At 36.3% G+C, this 15343-nt stretch overlaps 1 protein-coding gene across 1 annotated transcript in view; it reads left to right on the forward strand.

Moving 5' to 3' along the window:
* The window catches only part of CDKAL1 (CDK5 regulatory subunit associated protein 1-like 1), a 434593-nt gene that overhangs the window by 262947 nt on the left and 156303 nt on the right, over positions 1 to 15343 (forward strand). The window contains exon 9 of the mRNA XM_010004517.1: positions 8193 to 8338. Coding sequence (XP_010002819.1) covers positions 8193 to 8338 — 146 coding nt within the window. The remainder of the gene's footprint in view (positions 1 to 8192; positions 8339 to 15343) is intronic.

The raw sequence follows: 15343 nt of genomic DNA on the forward strand, positions 1-15343 counted from the left end.
GCTAGCAGTATATTTCAAAGAAATCCGAGATACTAAGGTGAGGAGGAGAGGGGAAGTTGTGTCTGGGCTTCTGAAAAAGGAAAAAAAAGGGAGGAGGAGGAATGCTCATTGTTTCCTTTGGCCTTTGGTATTATTGTTAAATGCTTATTCATCCCACACAGACTGTATGTGCACTTTTGCTTGCTCTGTGTAATCCAGCTTTTTGTTACCTTTAAGTACTAAAATACTCTGTCATGGGAACTTTTTCAGTGAATTTAAATGTACATTCTCCCCAGAATGTATATTTCGATATTATGGGGTTAGGAAAGGGATCAATCTCTGCTGTGCTTTGATATACATTTAGAGTTTTAAGATCAGACTCAGCAGGTCTTAATGTCCATAAATGCTTGATGAAATGTTTGCTGCCAGCTGGTGGAACACGAGTTGGCTTAATAAATGTCAAAATAAGAACACATCTTACTCTTCTTGAAGGTTTCATGTTCTATTTGTGAATCCTGGGTGTTAAAAACCTTAACGGTGTTATTGTATTGGGAACTTTGATGAACAGTAGAGGTTTGCTTCCAGATAATGTAGAAGGGAATCTTTTGGGGTTCTGGCAATAAAGCTCCTGTTCTTTGTAACACCATTAGAAAAAAATGCTTTGATAAACATAGGGAAAGACCTGCTTTTATTTATGCAAGATTCAAGACAGAATATTTTATGCATGTATCCAGTGCTCTGCTGTATTTAATAACCCATGCATAAAAATTGGTGTTGCAAAACAGGGTTAATGCTAAGTCGCTCATTGCTTGACCAGTTAAAGCTGTGTGTGTTAACTGTACCTTTATTATGATTTGCTTATATGAACATTTCTCTAGATTGTTGGTTATCATGAAAATTAAGAGTATTTAAATCAGACAGATCCACTCTCAATCTTGTGTTGAGTGTCAGGTTGCCTGCCAATTAATTAGAAGCTGTTTCATCCCAGCAGACCTTTGGAGCTGTGGCTTATTCCCTTGGTGGTTAACTAGCAGAAAATAAAAATCACCATTCATTGAGCAGTTTATTCAAAGAGTGGGTGGTACTTGTATGAGAAAGTGCATTTTTGCTAAAGTGGGAATTCTAGCAGTTGCACTTCAAGGCATTGGGTTAGAAAGTATTGTCAAATATATAGCTTGCCTAACAAACTGTGCCATCTTCTTTTAATATTTCTGCATTTATTGAAAAACAAATAAGGTCTCACTTCCCTAGTTATTTGTATTATAAAGTTCTACCAACTACACTCCATGCTGTTCCAGGAGTTTCTATTTAATTTATGTGCATAAACTCTTTTGTTTTCTTTGATAGATGACCTATCACATTCACTGTGCTTTGCAACATCATCTACATAATCTTGACTGCTTGCCTCATTAGGCTCTGGCATTTGTTTAAAAAAAGGTTAAATTTTTTTAGGTGATTATTCTTTAAAAATGAGAGAAAGGTATTACAATGTGTTCTAGAAAGTTTAATAAAACTGCACATAATACTAGCATTGCTGTACCATTATGAATTGAGCAAAAGACGTAAAATCTCTTCTACCAAATCTTTGAAGTCAATTAGTTCTGTTATGTTAATAATGCAAGAGCCTACTGAATAATGTAAAGTTTATTATATCAGTCTTTATGTTTTTGCAATTTTTCAATATTTTTTTTTTTTTTTTTTTGCTATGGAATTTAGCCCAGTAAGTTGGATAGCTGCAAAAGAAAATGATTACACTTGCCTAGAGGTTTGGGTTTTTATTAAAACCACTGTTTTCTTTCCACTGCAGTGTGCTGAAGTAGATGCTATTTCAAGTATTGTACTTGCTTGTTTTGAAATAGAGGGAAATGATAGGGAGGCTTCCTGGCACTTACGTGTCTTGGTGCAGCTGAACTGTGCCATTCATTCTATTACTTCCTTCTGAGTAGAAAAGATTAATTATTTTATACCATACGGGATTCTCATTTTTGAGGTGGTAAACAAATGCACAGCATGGATGAAACTTGCAATCCATTTCACACATCCAGTTTTCTAAAGACAGAAGGGTAGTGCGATGGTCCTACTTGTCCATTTTAAGTGTGTGCTTCTCTCTCCTTTAATTGATTTTCAAGGTTTCAATAGCATAAAATATGATTGAGACAGTTATTTAAAGTAGCAGTGTGCTGTTGCAATAAATCACATTTTCAGGGAACTTTCCTATTTGTGTTTCTATGTTTACGGCAAAGAGGAGTATTAATTTACTTCTGGAAAAAAACAAAAAAAAAAGCTCTTTTTGAAGAATGCTTAATGATGAGAAATTTGAGAGCACCATGGTGAAAATGAAAAGGTGTTTTTTTTTCTTGCACACCAAAATTAATAATTTCACAAGGAATTAGCATTATCTATTTGTTTGGATGGCTTTAAGTCATTAAGCCATCACTCTAGCCATTAATTGAATGTACATTTTGCCTTAATCTCTTGATTGAAACTGGACAAACTCCACTCTAAAACTCCACCCAGTCTCTCCAGGATTGTACTGAGGGCTGCAGCAGCAACAGTAACAGTTTTCATCTTTGAAAACACTGAACCATTAACTGCATGTTTCCAACCACAGCACTTCCATCAGTTTGTGTGGGAACTGAAGGTGTGCAATACCTTGAGGGAGTCAGTGTGGTGCTATTAATGCTGAATGTGTCACTGGATCAGCTGTGTTTTGGTGACGCACTTGCAGATGTACTTGGGCTCACGCCTCCGTACAGAGTTGAGTAATAAGCGATCAGCACCTACGCAGTGTAGATGTTGATTGTTTTACATTTTATCCAATGTAAATTCAGTCCTATTTTTATATTGGAAGCAGGCTTTGTAGGGATTCTAGTTTTCTTATTGTGAAATGTTTTGGCAACCCAGGTTTAGGATATCTGTACTGGTTATTACTGCTTTTATCAGATAGATGCAAAAAGTGGTACTCTGCAGGGGCTGTCCGTCTTCTTGGGGATACCATGTATATCCAGGTTAAGGGTCCTATCTTGGAGAGAAACACATGTTGTTTGTTTGTTGTTTGGTTTGTCTGTGTGTGTGTTTTGTTTGTTGTTGGTTTTTGTGGTTTTTTTTTAACTAAATAGGACAATTCTTGATATTACAGGGTTTAAAAATAAAAATCAGGTAGCAACTATTTGGTACTGGGTGTTTCTTTGTGCACTGTCTCATGGGAAGAGATGCAACAAGCCTCTGCTGAAACTTTGAACTATGAAATACAGGATTGTATTACAGTATTACGTGAAAGTGACTTATTTGAAAGAACTGTTAGCCTCTGTTCATTGTTAATAAAAGAAGTGGCAAGTTTTTGAAGGCATGTAAATGATTTTTGTTTTGCTTGGTTTAGTTTTTAAGAGATTAAGCTTCATATGTAGCCACAAGGGAGAAAAAAAATGCTTAGCTAGCTTGGGTTTTGTGTATTTTATGAGGTTGGAAGCAACAGAGAGATCCCACACCTAGGAGAACAGCTGGGAACAGCTAAGGCTGAGCATATGGCTCATTCTCCTATCAGCAAATCATGGCTTGCAGTCTGGTTTATATCCATTTCTAAGGGTGGCCTGAGTTAATACCCGGTTTTTGTTTGGTAATGTGGAAGGCATTTTTCCCATATGACAAAACAGATTTTTGCCCTCCATCTGGCAACCCTAAGATTTGATTGTAAGGTTCAAATTACATTGGTCAGAATTGTGTGGGCTTCTAATTGTTCCAGTGTGACTTCCCTTTATCCTAATGGTATGATGAAGACCTGAGCATAAGTCATGTTATATTACATGGGGTAGGGGTTGCCACTAAGCTTAGCCATCATACGGCTTCATTACATCCCCCCCACTTCATATACAGATGGGAGGAAGCCACTGCCTTCCAACCAGTGTCCCTGGGGAGGTGTGCAATTATACATCCTACATGTTCTTAGGATTTTACAGCCCAGTTACTCACAAGGGATGGGAACAGGGTGAAGGTTCCCTGATCATTAGTTTTAACAAAACTGTTATGGGCCTTCCAGACTTGATCATACTGTGTCATCATTGCCATGCCTGCATCACTAGATCACATCTGTTCCTGAACTGTACTACAGCAGAGGAATTTATAAAATGGACCACAGCCACTTGGTTTTCATCCAGACCATGCTGGTGGTGGCACCACTGGGCTTCTGAAAGGCAACAGTCAGCAGACACTCCTCATGTCATATCCCAAACTAACATCTGCCACAAGGGGAAGAATTTTTGAGGGAGTGCCATTTTGTCATGTTTCCATATGGATTGGAGTTTCTTTGGGCTTCACTGCTGGCAGAGGACAAAATCCTTTTGCTAGGGAGCAAGCTATTCAGAATTCAGTCCTGGATTTTTGCCTACTTTACGTTAGGGGAAAGAATTGCTGTCTGAACAGCTTGTTGGTACTGACATAAAGATGCACAGATACTGACATTTATTGTCTGTGTGATTCTCTATGGTTGCATGTGGTATCATTGCAAACAGAGGGATTGATTTTCTGGTTAGCTGGTTAAATTTGTGTATTATAATTGCTGCAATAATGTATATAATCTTTCTGGCAATGTGCCTTCTTTTCTGATGTACTCCAGCTGCTAAGAATTGGAAAAAAGTATTTCCAGTATGATCAATGTCCTAAAGGATATTTCACATATATATTATTAGATTCCAAATGTAGGTTACTTATTTTTTTTAAAGGCAGCTTAAAACAAATTGTGCTACTTTTTGACCTTTGTTCCTACATGCAATGTAACTTTCATTTTAATGTAATTATTCTCTTTGTTCATAGACATATTGTTAGATTCCAAGGGATAGGGGGGGAAAAGGCAATCAGCTGTTTCAGTTGTGATTAAAGACAGAAATTTTCTTTCACAGTTGTATAATTTGAAAAAGTTCTTCCTTTATTGTTTCCAGATGGAAATAAAATTCTATATTGCATTTTTCCTTCTAACTGAAATACGTAATTATATCTAGTAATGTAAAGCACTTGGTAAAAAAATAAAAAGAAATTTAAAAAAAATACAAACCAACAGGAAACAGATGTTAAGCTTAGAGTGTTGATACACTATACAGTACAATTATGCATTAGCCCATGATGTGCTTCAAGTTCTCTCTGGGATATTAACTGATGGTTTTATTAAGTGATGAAATCTAGTATGCTCTGTAAAATCTGTGGTGTGGGAAAATCTGTCGGTATTAACTAAATATGCGTGTTCAGCACCTAGTTGTGATTTAATCAAACCTATGTGGGTAAGTACTTCAGTGTAGTTAGGTGTAGGGGGGACCAAAAGCAAGACTGGAACAATTATACTTTAAAGCTCTGCTTTATAATGTGGTATTTATATCTGAATGCTGAGAAAATTTGAAAGATTGTTTTATCCAGATTTCTGATGTAATCATGCTAAACTTTTGTTTAGTTCATTATTGTGATTCGTTCTGAACTATTTGCTCCAAGGTAAATTCAGGAACACCGGTGGTATTTAAAAGCCAATGACAAAGAAAGAGTGGGTCATCAGGTATTTCTGCTTTGTGCTTGGTTTGTGTTCTGCTAAATTCACCAAGTTAATAGTTATGATCCTGAAGTACTGGTGGGAAATCCATTTATCATTAGGGCCTTTGATTCAGATCTGTGCCTGAAAATAGAGGAATATACTCAATAGGACTTGAGTGCTTAAAGGACATGGAATGTGTTTTGTGTATAGAAAGTAAGCAAAGAAAGGACTTCACAGTAGAAAGTTGTTGTGGCCTCTTCTTCTCTAGAAGGATCTTTGAATGTTCAGAACATAGCTGAAACCTGTGACCACAACAGCTAGGCTGTATTAGGATTTCAAGATACGTAACGTGTCTAGAACATGCATTTCTGATATGTATGGCAAGCAATTTATTTTCTAAAGATAAGTAGAATAGTAGGCTTGTGGTACATAGCTTAGCTTCCAGCCCTTTTGCCATTTCATGTATTATCAAAACTTATTACTGATAAGCAAAAAAATCACAGATGACTACTAGGATGCTCCATAAAAGCTACATTTACCATATTTTCTAAAGCCTGAAAGAGAAGGAAAAATTTTGTCATTTTGTTTTTGTTTTTTTTACAGAATTTTTTCTATGCCATTTCTTATTGAAAATATATTTTAGCTGAACATCTTAAGATTATTAAAGGTGTAGTCAAATGGTTCCATTTGAAATGGAGATATCAAATGTGTATGGATGCATGGTGGCCATTTTTTTACTCTTTTCTTCATTAATCCAGCTACCTCCAGCTTGCACTGAGAGCCAGTTTCACTGCAAACAGCCTAGCTGTGCATCAAATTGTATGCCCTCTATTATCAGCATAGTTATTGCTGTAATGTTTAGTTTACATACCTGAGATAGAGTAGATATTCCACAGAATACAGTAACCATTTCTTTTAGTCATTTATGTAATAGGATCTTAGAAACTTTCAAAACTACTTAAAAAATAGAGAGAGTTCAGGTTTTGTATGCATTTGTTTGTTAGATGAAAGATGTGTGTTTAGAGAGTGGTTTTCTTCTTCCTCTAAAAATCAGTGCTTTTAAGAGACAGGTGCCTGAAAGTTACCCTTAAAAGGCACGAGGGTGTTTACCTTCTCCTTGAACAATCGAGGCCAACCTTGTAGAAATACAGAGAGAAAATATAGATGTATGATTAATATTGCTGATTAATGATCTGGAAAGAATCTGTAAGTAGTTGAACTTAGCTAAATCTGGCAGCAGTATGTGTTGTCAGAAGAAAAATCTATCCTGTCAAAGAAAAGAGGGAAAATGGTCTGAGTGAGCCTGACTGCGCATGGCAGAGGAGCAGGCAGTGCAGCACTTGGTCCCAGCCTGTGTCCTGTGTACTCACTTCATAGGAAGAAAGGGCAAACCCTAGGTGAAAACCTGGTTGTGTGTCATATGCTTCTTTGTCCAAATGCACTTAGTTTTTGCAAGTTAGGGATTAACAGGCAGTATTATATCGTATTGCACACAACCAAGGTGCTGTTTTGTCTCAATTTTTAAAATGCTTAAACTTTCTTGCTAGAGTGCATGGCCTTAATTGTGTAAATAATAAAAATGAAATAAATAGGACTGCCATATTCTATTCTTCATCTCATGTTCCATCACCCTGCCAAGCCTCAATCAGGGATCTGATTTGTCTTTGCTTGTTTGCATTTTGCTGTTACCTTTACTTTGTTTTCTTTCTGACCTTTTGTATTTGTAACATCTCTCTTTTCAACCTCTGCTGAATTCTAAGCATTTTATAGCCAAACACCTTTAAGTCCTGGAGTCTCATCTCTGAAATATCACAGGTAACATATTTCAGATCAGTGTTGCACAAGGTTTGCAAATGGCCTTAATGCAAATTAAGGTATATATTTGTAGATATACCTTCTTTACCAAATGGCCAACTTTAAGGATACTCTAGTTAGAGACATTGTCATAATGTGTATCGGAGAACTTGACTCTGACAAGAAAGCATCTAACCCTTTCCATCTTCTGAAATTTAAAACAGCCACTGTCTGAAAACATCAACTTTCACAATACTAAACCTCTAAATGCCTCCAAAATTTTATCTTAATTGCATAGCACTATGTAGGGCAGTGCAGTGCCATAACTTTCTTCTTATTTTATTTAAAAGCAAAATGGCTTCCAGATATTTTCATCTGCCCTTACTCTTTCAAACTGGGATCCTGCAACTCAGTATTGTTTGGATTTCTGAAGTATTACTACTGATACTTACCCCATACTTAGCCTGGAGGAGAGGATACTGAGAGAGGATCTTATGAGGGCTTATAAATATCTGAAGGGGTAGGTATCAAGAGAATGGTGCCAGACTCCTTTCAGTGCTGCCCAGTGACAGGACAAGGGGCAGTGGGCATAAGCTGGAACACAGGAAGCTCCATCTGCAGATGAGAAAAAATGTTTTCACTGTGAGGGTCGCAAAGCACTGAAACAGGCTGCCCAGAGCAGTTGTGGAGTCTCCCTCTCTGGGAACATTCAGAACCTGCCTGGATTTGATCCTGTGCAACCTGCTCTGGCTGAACCTACTTTAGTAAAGGTGTTGGGCTAGATCATCCCCAGAGGTCTCTTCCAACCCCTAACATTCTGTGATTCTGTGATATATTAATATAAAGGAGTTTTGTATGTTGTTTTCATCATGCTTTAAAACTCCTTTTCTTTTCTAATTACTCTTAGGAAATGGCAAAGATTCTCAATCATCCAAGAGTATATGCTTTTCTGCACATACCAGTCCAGTCAGCCTCTGACAGTGTGCTCATGGACATGAAAAGAGAATACTGCATTGCAGACTTCAAACAAGTAGTGGATTTTCTTAAAGAAAAGTAAGTCTCCTAATATTTGATAAAATAACAGTGTTGGTTTTTTTGCAATGTCAAGAACATGTGGCTGAAAACACAATTACTTGCAACTTCATAATTAAGGTATGAAAAAAATCAGTTGCTTTAAGATTTCAAAATCTTTGAGTTTTCGGTAAGCCCCTTGATGTGGTTTGCTCCTTTGCTTGAGCTTTTATAAGCATCTTAAGTCTCTGCATGACATCCTTTTAATTTGTCAATATATACCTAATCTTTTTCAAATAATACATTCTTAATTATTGGGGGTTTTTATGCTTAAAGTACTATATATAGACTGCTTGAAGTAAAGTTATTGAAGATTTTTTTAATGTGGCTTTTGAGCGATGTATACTTTGTGTGCTGGAGATGATCCAGCTCCAGCAAATGTGAATGAGTTGGTTACTTTTAAAATAAAATAAAGTCATACTCTAATCTAGCTTATGACACTTGCAATTTCTAGGATAATTTCAAAATTATTTCTCTTAGCAACAGAGTTCATTATGACAAATAAATGTGTGTATACTAATGTGTTGTTTACTTATGCTGGCCTGGAGATGAAAGTTAAATTCACTTGCAAAGCTCTTGTAACTACAAGTAATAATTTTATATCAAGGAAGTCTTAGCTTTTAAAATTTAATACTGACATACTTGGATGGGCATTTCTGCACCAATTGCCCTAAAAATAGCTGTCTGGAGAATTATTTCGGTCACCTTTTTTAGCTACTTCCTCTCTTTTTCTGCTTTTTTTGTTGTTGTTGCTTGTGTGCTTATTTTGCTGAATTAAGGGTGGTGGAGTTGTAATGCTGAAGCTTAAAATGCATTAAAATACTTGTACATGAAAGAATCACATTTGCATAAGCATTTTTATAATAAATTTTTCATTATAATTTCAAAATGTAGCAGTCTAGCTATGTAAAATATGTCATGCAAGAGCCACATGGCAACTACAATATGTAAGAAAGAAAAGCAAACTGTTGTATTTGTAACATCTCTCTTTTCAACCTCTGCTGAATTCTAAGCATTTTATAGCCAAACACCTTTAAGTCCTGGAGTCTCATCTCTGAAATATCACAGGTAACATATTTCAGATCAGTGTTGCACAAGGTTTGCAAATGGCCTTAATGCAAATTAAGGTATATATTTGTAGATATACCTTCTTTACCAAATGGCCAACTTTAAGGATACTCTAGTTAGAGACATTGTCATAGTGTGTATCGGAGAACTTGACTCTGACAAGAAAGCATCTAACCCTTTCCATCTTCTGGAATTTAAAACAGCCACTGTCTGAAAACATCAACTTTCACAATACTAAACCTCTAAATGCCTCCAAAATTTTATCTTAATTGCATAGCACTATGTAGGGCAGTGCAGTGCCATAACTTTCTTCTTATTTTATTTAAAAGCAAAATGGCTTCCAGATATTTTCATCTGCCCTTACTCTTTCAAACTTGGATCCTGCAACTCAGTATTGTTTGGATTTCTGAAGTATTACTACTGATACTTACCCCATACTTAGCCTGGAGGAGAGGATACTGAGAGAGGATCTTATGAGGGCTTATAAATATCTGAAGGGGTAGGTATCAAGAGAATGGTGCAGGATCTTATAGGGCTTATAAATATCTGAAGGGGTAGGTATCAAGAGAATGGTGCCAGACTCCTTTCAGTGCTGCCCAGTGACAGGACAAGGGGCAGTGGGCATAAGCTGGAACACAGGAAGCTCCATCTGCAGATGAGAAAAAATGTTTTCACTGTGAGGGTCGCAAAGCACTGAAACAGGCTGCCCAGAGCAGTTGTGGAGTCTCCCTCTCTGGGAACATTCAGAACCTGCCTGGATTTGATCCTGTGCAACCTGCTCTGGCTGAACCTACTTTAGTAAAGGTGTTGGGCTAGATCATCCCCAGAGGTCTCTTCCAACCCCTAACATTCTGTGATTCTGTGATATATTAATATAAAGGAGTTTTGTATGTTGTTTTCATCATGCTTTAAAACTCCTTTTCTTTTCTAATTACTCTTAGGAAATGGCAAAGATTCTCAATCATCCAAGAGTATATGCTTTTCTGCACATACCAGTCCAGTCAGCCTCTGACAGTGTGCTCATGGACATGAAAAGAGAATACTGCATTGCAGACTTCAAACAAGTAGTGGATTTTCTTAAAGAAAAGTAAGTCTCCTAATATTTGATAAAATAACAGTGTTGGTTTTTTTGCAATGTCAAGAACATGTGGCTGAAAACACAATTACTTGCAACTTCATAATTAAGGTATGAAAAAAATCAGTTGCTTTAAGATTTCAAAATCTTTGAGTTTTCGGTAAGCCCCTTGATGTGGTTTGCTCCTTTGCTTGAGCTTTTATAAGCATCTTAAGTCTCTGCATGACATCCTTTTAATTTGTCAATATATACCTAATCTTTTTCAAATAATACATTCTTAATTATTGGGGGGTTTTATGCTTAAAGTACTATATATAGACTGCTTGAAGTAAAGTTATTGAAGATTTTTTTAATGTGGCTTTTGAGCGATGTATACTTTGTGTGCTGGAGATGATCCAGCTCCAGCAAATGTGAATGAGTTGGTTACTTTTAAAATAAAATAAAGTCATACTCTAATCTAGCTTATGACACTTGCAATTTCTAGGATAATTTCAAAATTATTTCTCTTAGCAACAGAGTTCATTATGACAAATAAATGTGTGTATACTAATGTGTTGTTTACTTATGCTGGCCTGGAGATGAAAGTTAAATTCACTTGCAAAGCTCTTGTAACTACAAGTAATAATTTTATATCAAGGAAGTCTTAGCTTTTAAAATTTAATACTGACATACTTGGATGGGCATTTCTGCACCAATTGCCCTAAAAATAGCTGTCTGGAGAATTATTTCGGTCACCTTTTTTAGCTACTTCCTCTCTTTTTCTGCTTTTTTTGTTGTTGTTGCTTGTGTGCTTATTTTGCTGAATTAAGGGTGGTGGAGTTGTAATGCTGAAGCTTAAAATGCATTAAAATACTTGTACATGAAAGAATCACATTTGCATAAGCATTTTTATAATAAATTTTTCATTATAATTTCAAAATGTAGCAGTCTAGCTATGTAAAATATGTCATGCAAGAGCCACATGGCAACTACAATATGTAAGAAAGAAAAGCAAACTGCAATAGAATGAAATCTATTCTGCAAACTCTGTGTTGTTCATAGGACATTCCTGTGTGTCAAAGACTACGGATGGAAATGGAGCTGCTTGTCTCCATACAGTTTGACTAGGCATTATTTTTCCACCCTAAACAATGCACATGAATTCTTGGCACTTAATTTTTATGTGACTATGGGTCAGCATTAGTTTTTAATTAACAGATATATTGTATTCCCATGTATCCCCGGTGGGAACCATGTCAGTTTATGTTTTAGTTGACTTGAAGCTGATTCATTATTCTCATCAGTAGTTTTAGCATTGGCAGCTATTATCATAACAGCAGCTGGATTTTCGATAACCTAGTATAGCTGGCACAGGTTGGGGCATATGGGAATTTACTTAATCATTCAGCTCTTGCACACAGAAAAGAGTGAATTACTTAATATCCAAATTTAAAACAGCTGGTCATTGAGTATAAAATAATCTCTAACGTACATCTTTTTCCACTGGCTTTTTTTGTAGTGAACTTAACAAGGAAGAAGTAATTGGCTTCATGTTTTATTTTTAAATAATAATAAACTTTATTTATCCTGCTTATTAAGAAACTACCAAATTATCTAGTCATTCCTTTTAGAAAATGGTCTTTAAATACTAAGATGGAAAATTCTTAGCGCCATATGGCAGCAGGATGAGGAAGCTAAGCAAGGCAGAGAAAATATTTTGGTTATTTTAACATGCACATCTGTAAAACTATTTTTTTTTCTTTTCTTTTGCACTTAAGAGCATAGTGTCTTCATTTGTAGTGTCTCCTAATAAATTAATTTGTAGTGTCTCCTATAATAGCAGCCAGCTATTATATTCATGTATAGATATCCCCATGCAGATGTCAGTGGAAAGACTGCCAGGACTTAACATTGCTCCAGAGCCTAGAGCCACAATAGTTAAAATAAAATATGTGTTTGAGTTACTGTAATAGCCAAAAGGGACTATTTCCATCTTCTATGTATCAAAAAGGAAAACTAAAGCAAAAGCAGAATCTCCTATATCTCTTTACCCTCTTCCTTAGGGCCATCCAGAAGCTTCCTACGCAAAATGTACAGTAGATTCCAAACAGCGCCTTTGTCTCTAAAACATGGCATCTTCTCTGGTAGTGTCTTCACCTAAAACTATTAAACCAAAAATTCTGTAGGCTGACCTGCTGAAGAGGCAAAGCAACACATCAAGGAATTCTATGGATATCAGTTAAGCATGTAATAACATGAGTTCAAACATCTAAGCAAACAAAAATGAAGTAAAGCAAGTGAAAAAAGAAGGAAAGAAGGAAATAAACTAGCTATGTCATCTTTTTTAATATTCCCAAAGATACCGACTTATTCCTGAATTCCCTCTGCGACTGTGAAGTTAGAGGTCACTTTTTTCTTATCTTTGAGGATTCTTTGTTCAGGCAGGAACCCTAGAAATAAACTTCAAAAACGAATATAGATGTTTTTGCATAGTCTTTTGATGAGCAACACTTTTTAAAGACACTCTCCCCAGCAAGGTGACAAAATTTTTGGTTAATTATGAGGATCAGTAGCAAAATGTATAGAATATAAAGCCAGAAACACAAATGCATTAGACTAAAATGCTGAAATACAGAAGCCTTATTTTATATTTTTTTATAAATTCTGTTTTTTATATTTAGAACACTTTTTTTTTTCATTGAAATTTCATTAAGTTCAGTTATTCAGAAAAATGCCGTTGTGCAACTGATAGCTCAGTAGCTCATCTACAGGCTGTACTACATGTGTACTGTGTCCACATCTGGAGTCCTCAGCACAGGAAAGACAGGGACCTGTTGGAGTGGGTCCAGAGGAGAGCCACAAAAATGATCAGTGGGATGGAACATGTCTTATATGAAGACGGGCTAAGAGAGCTGGGGTTTTTCAGCCTGCAGAAGAAAAGGCCTTGGGGAGACAGTACTGCCACCTTTCAATACTTAAAGGGTGCCTATATGAAAGACAGGAACAGACTTTAGCAGAACCTGCAGTGACAGGACAAGGGGTAATGATTTTAAACTGGAAGGAGGTAGATGTAGACTAGATATAAGGAAGAAATTTTTTGCAATGAGAATGTTGAAACACTGGAAGAGGTTGCCCAGAGAGGTGGTAAATCCCCCATCCCTGGAAACATCCAAGGTCAGGTTGGATGGGGCTCTGAGCAACCTGATCTAGTAGGTGGTGTCCCTGCTCACTGCAAGGTGGTTGGAATAGATGACCTTTAAAGGTCAGTTCCAACTCAAAGTATTCTATGAGTCTATGATTCTGTGATACTGAAGATATCACTATCTGGTTTTACTAAAGATATATTTGTAAACTATTGTATATTTGTAAACTATTCAAGAGAGCAACAGCATGAAAGAAGTGAGGATGTGTTGATTAACTTAGAAGGTGGCCATCTTGTACATAGTCTGTAGGTACTAGTCCCCCTAGTCCTCTCATCTGTAGTCTTTAGGGGCGATTCACAAACTTGATTCCTGAACGAGATATTAATTTTGATGTGTTTGGAACTAAATATAGGAAATTTAGAAATTGCTGCTAAGTAAATTTAATCCAGAGACCATTTTATTCTTGTATCAGGAAGTCTTTTAATTGTGGTATCATTATATCAAAATGTGAGTTGTTTTTCAAGTAATCTCAACTTTCAAGATTCAGCATAAATCATATTTCTGAAAGGTGATGTTTGTAGTTGCAAAAAGAGCAAGACTGCTTTAATTATCTCAGAGTTTTGAAACTTAATCCCCTGAAATTTACTTTTGCTGAGAAATGCAAACAAGTGGAATGTATTTTAGTTAAAGAAAACTGAGGTCTGAATATCATATTCTGTAATTACTTGAATAATCAGCAATGTGAATACATATTCACTACGAAATCTTAGACTGGTAATGTGTTTTCCAAAGTTGTTCTTTGCTGTTGTTGACTCTACAGTCTCTTAATATTCTGGTTTGTGAAGCAATTACGATGTTCATCAAAGCTTATATTAATCTTTTCTTGTTACCGCCCCTTGATATCAGAATTGTAAAACCAAAATTTAGATGAATAAAAATAGTAGAGAAATTTAAAGCTAGGCTGAAACACTATACCTTTCTGGTTTTGGGGAAAAGTTGGGTTTGCCTTGCAGTTTGTTTTTGTTTATCTTCTGAAGTAGAAGTGTAATATTACTTCTAGGTGACTGCTGCTGTTCACTTAAGATTTTCTTATAATTCATACTGGAAACTGAGCTTTCCAGTATCATCTGAAAGCCTTTAAACTTGGGCTGCCAGAGTAGATAGCCACAGCTCTATGAGGCAGAAAGATCTGTTCTTTTTTGGATCTGTTTCAGTCTTGCCCATTAAAATGAGACCTACTAGCAAGCCCATCTTAGCCTCTGTTACTGTTACTTTTACTGGTAATCAAGACTTAATATTTCAGCATATGTAGATGCATAATTATATATAACTGGAAAAACAAAGGACCAAAAGTAAACAAGTGCAGTGGAAAATAAATTGCAATGTTGAAAGGAGATTAAACATTCAGGTGTAAATACAAATCTTAGTTGCCTGGCAGTTATAGACAACTGCTGAATGCCTGAAGAAACTGGGGAGGTATTGACCAAACTAAGAGATGGTGTTATATAGTCCTTTGGGACAGTTGTCTTTGGAGAGGTTCCCTTCTTCTCTGTTGCTTTACAAAGTGTTGAGCCCACAAATGGTAGCTTCAGCAGCTTCCTAGGCCACATCTTAATTCTATTTTTAAGGATTTTAGGGGATTCAGCCGTGGCTGTCTCTTGTTACTTTTGATCTACCATGACTTTTTTCTCTTGTTGCACTGGGAGCCAGGCTGCATCTGCT

Source organism: Chaetura pelagica, unplaced genomic scaffold (genome assembly GCF_000747805.2).
Source record: "Chaetura pelagica isolate M959 unplaced genomic scaffold, ChaPel_1.0 scaffold78, whole genome shotgun sequence".
NCBI classification, from domain to species: domain Eukaryota; kingdom Metazoa; phylum Chordata; class Aves; order Apodiformes; family Apodidae; genus Chaetura; species Chaetura pelagica.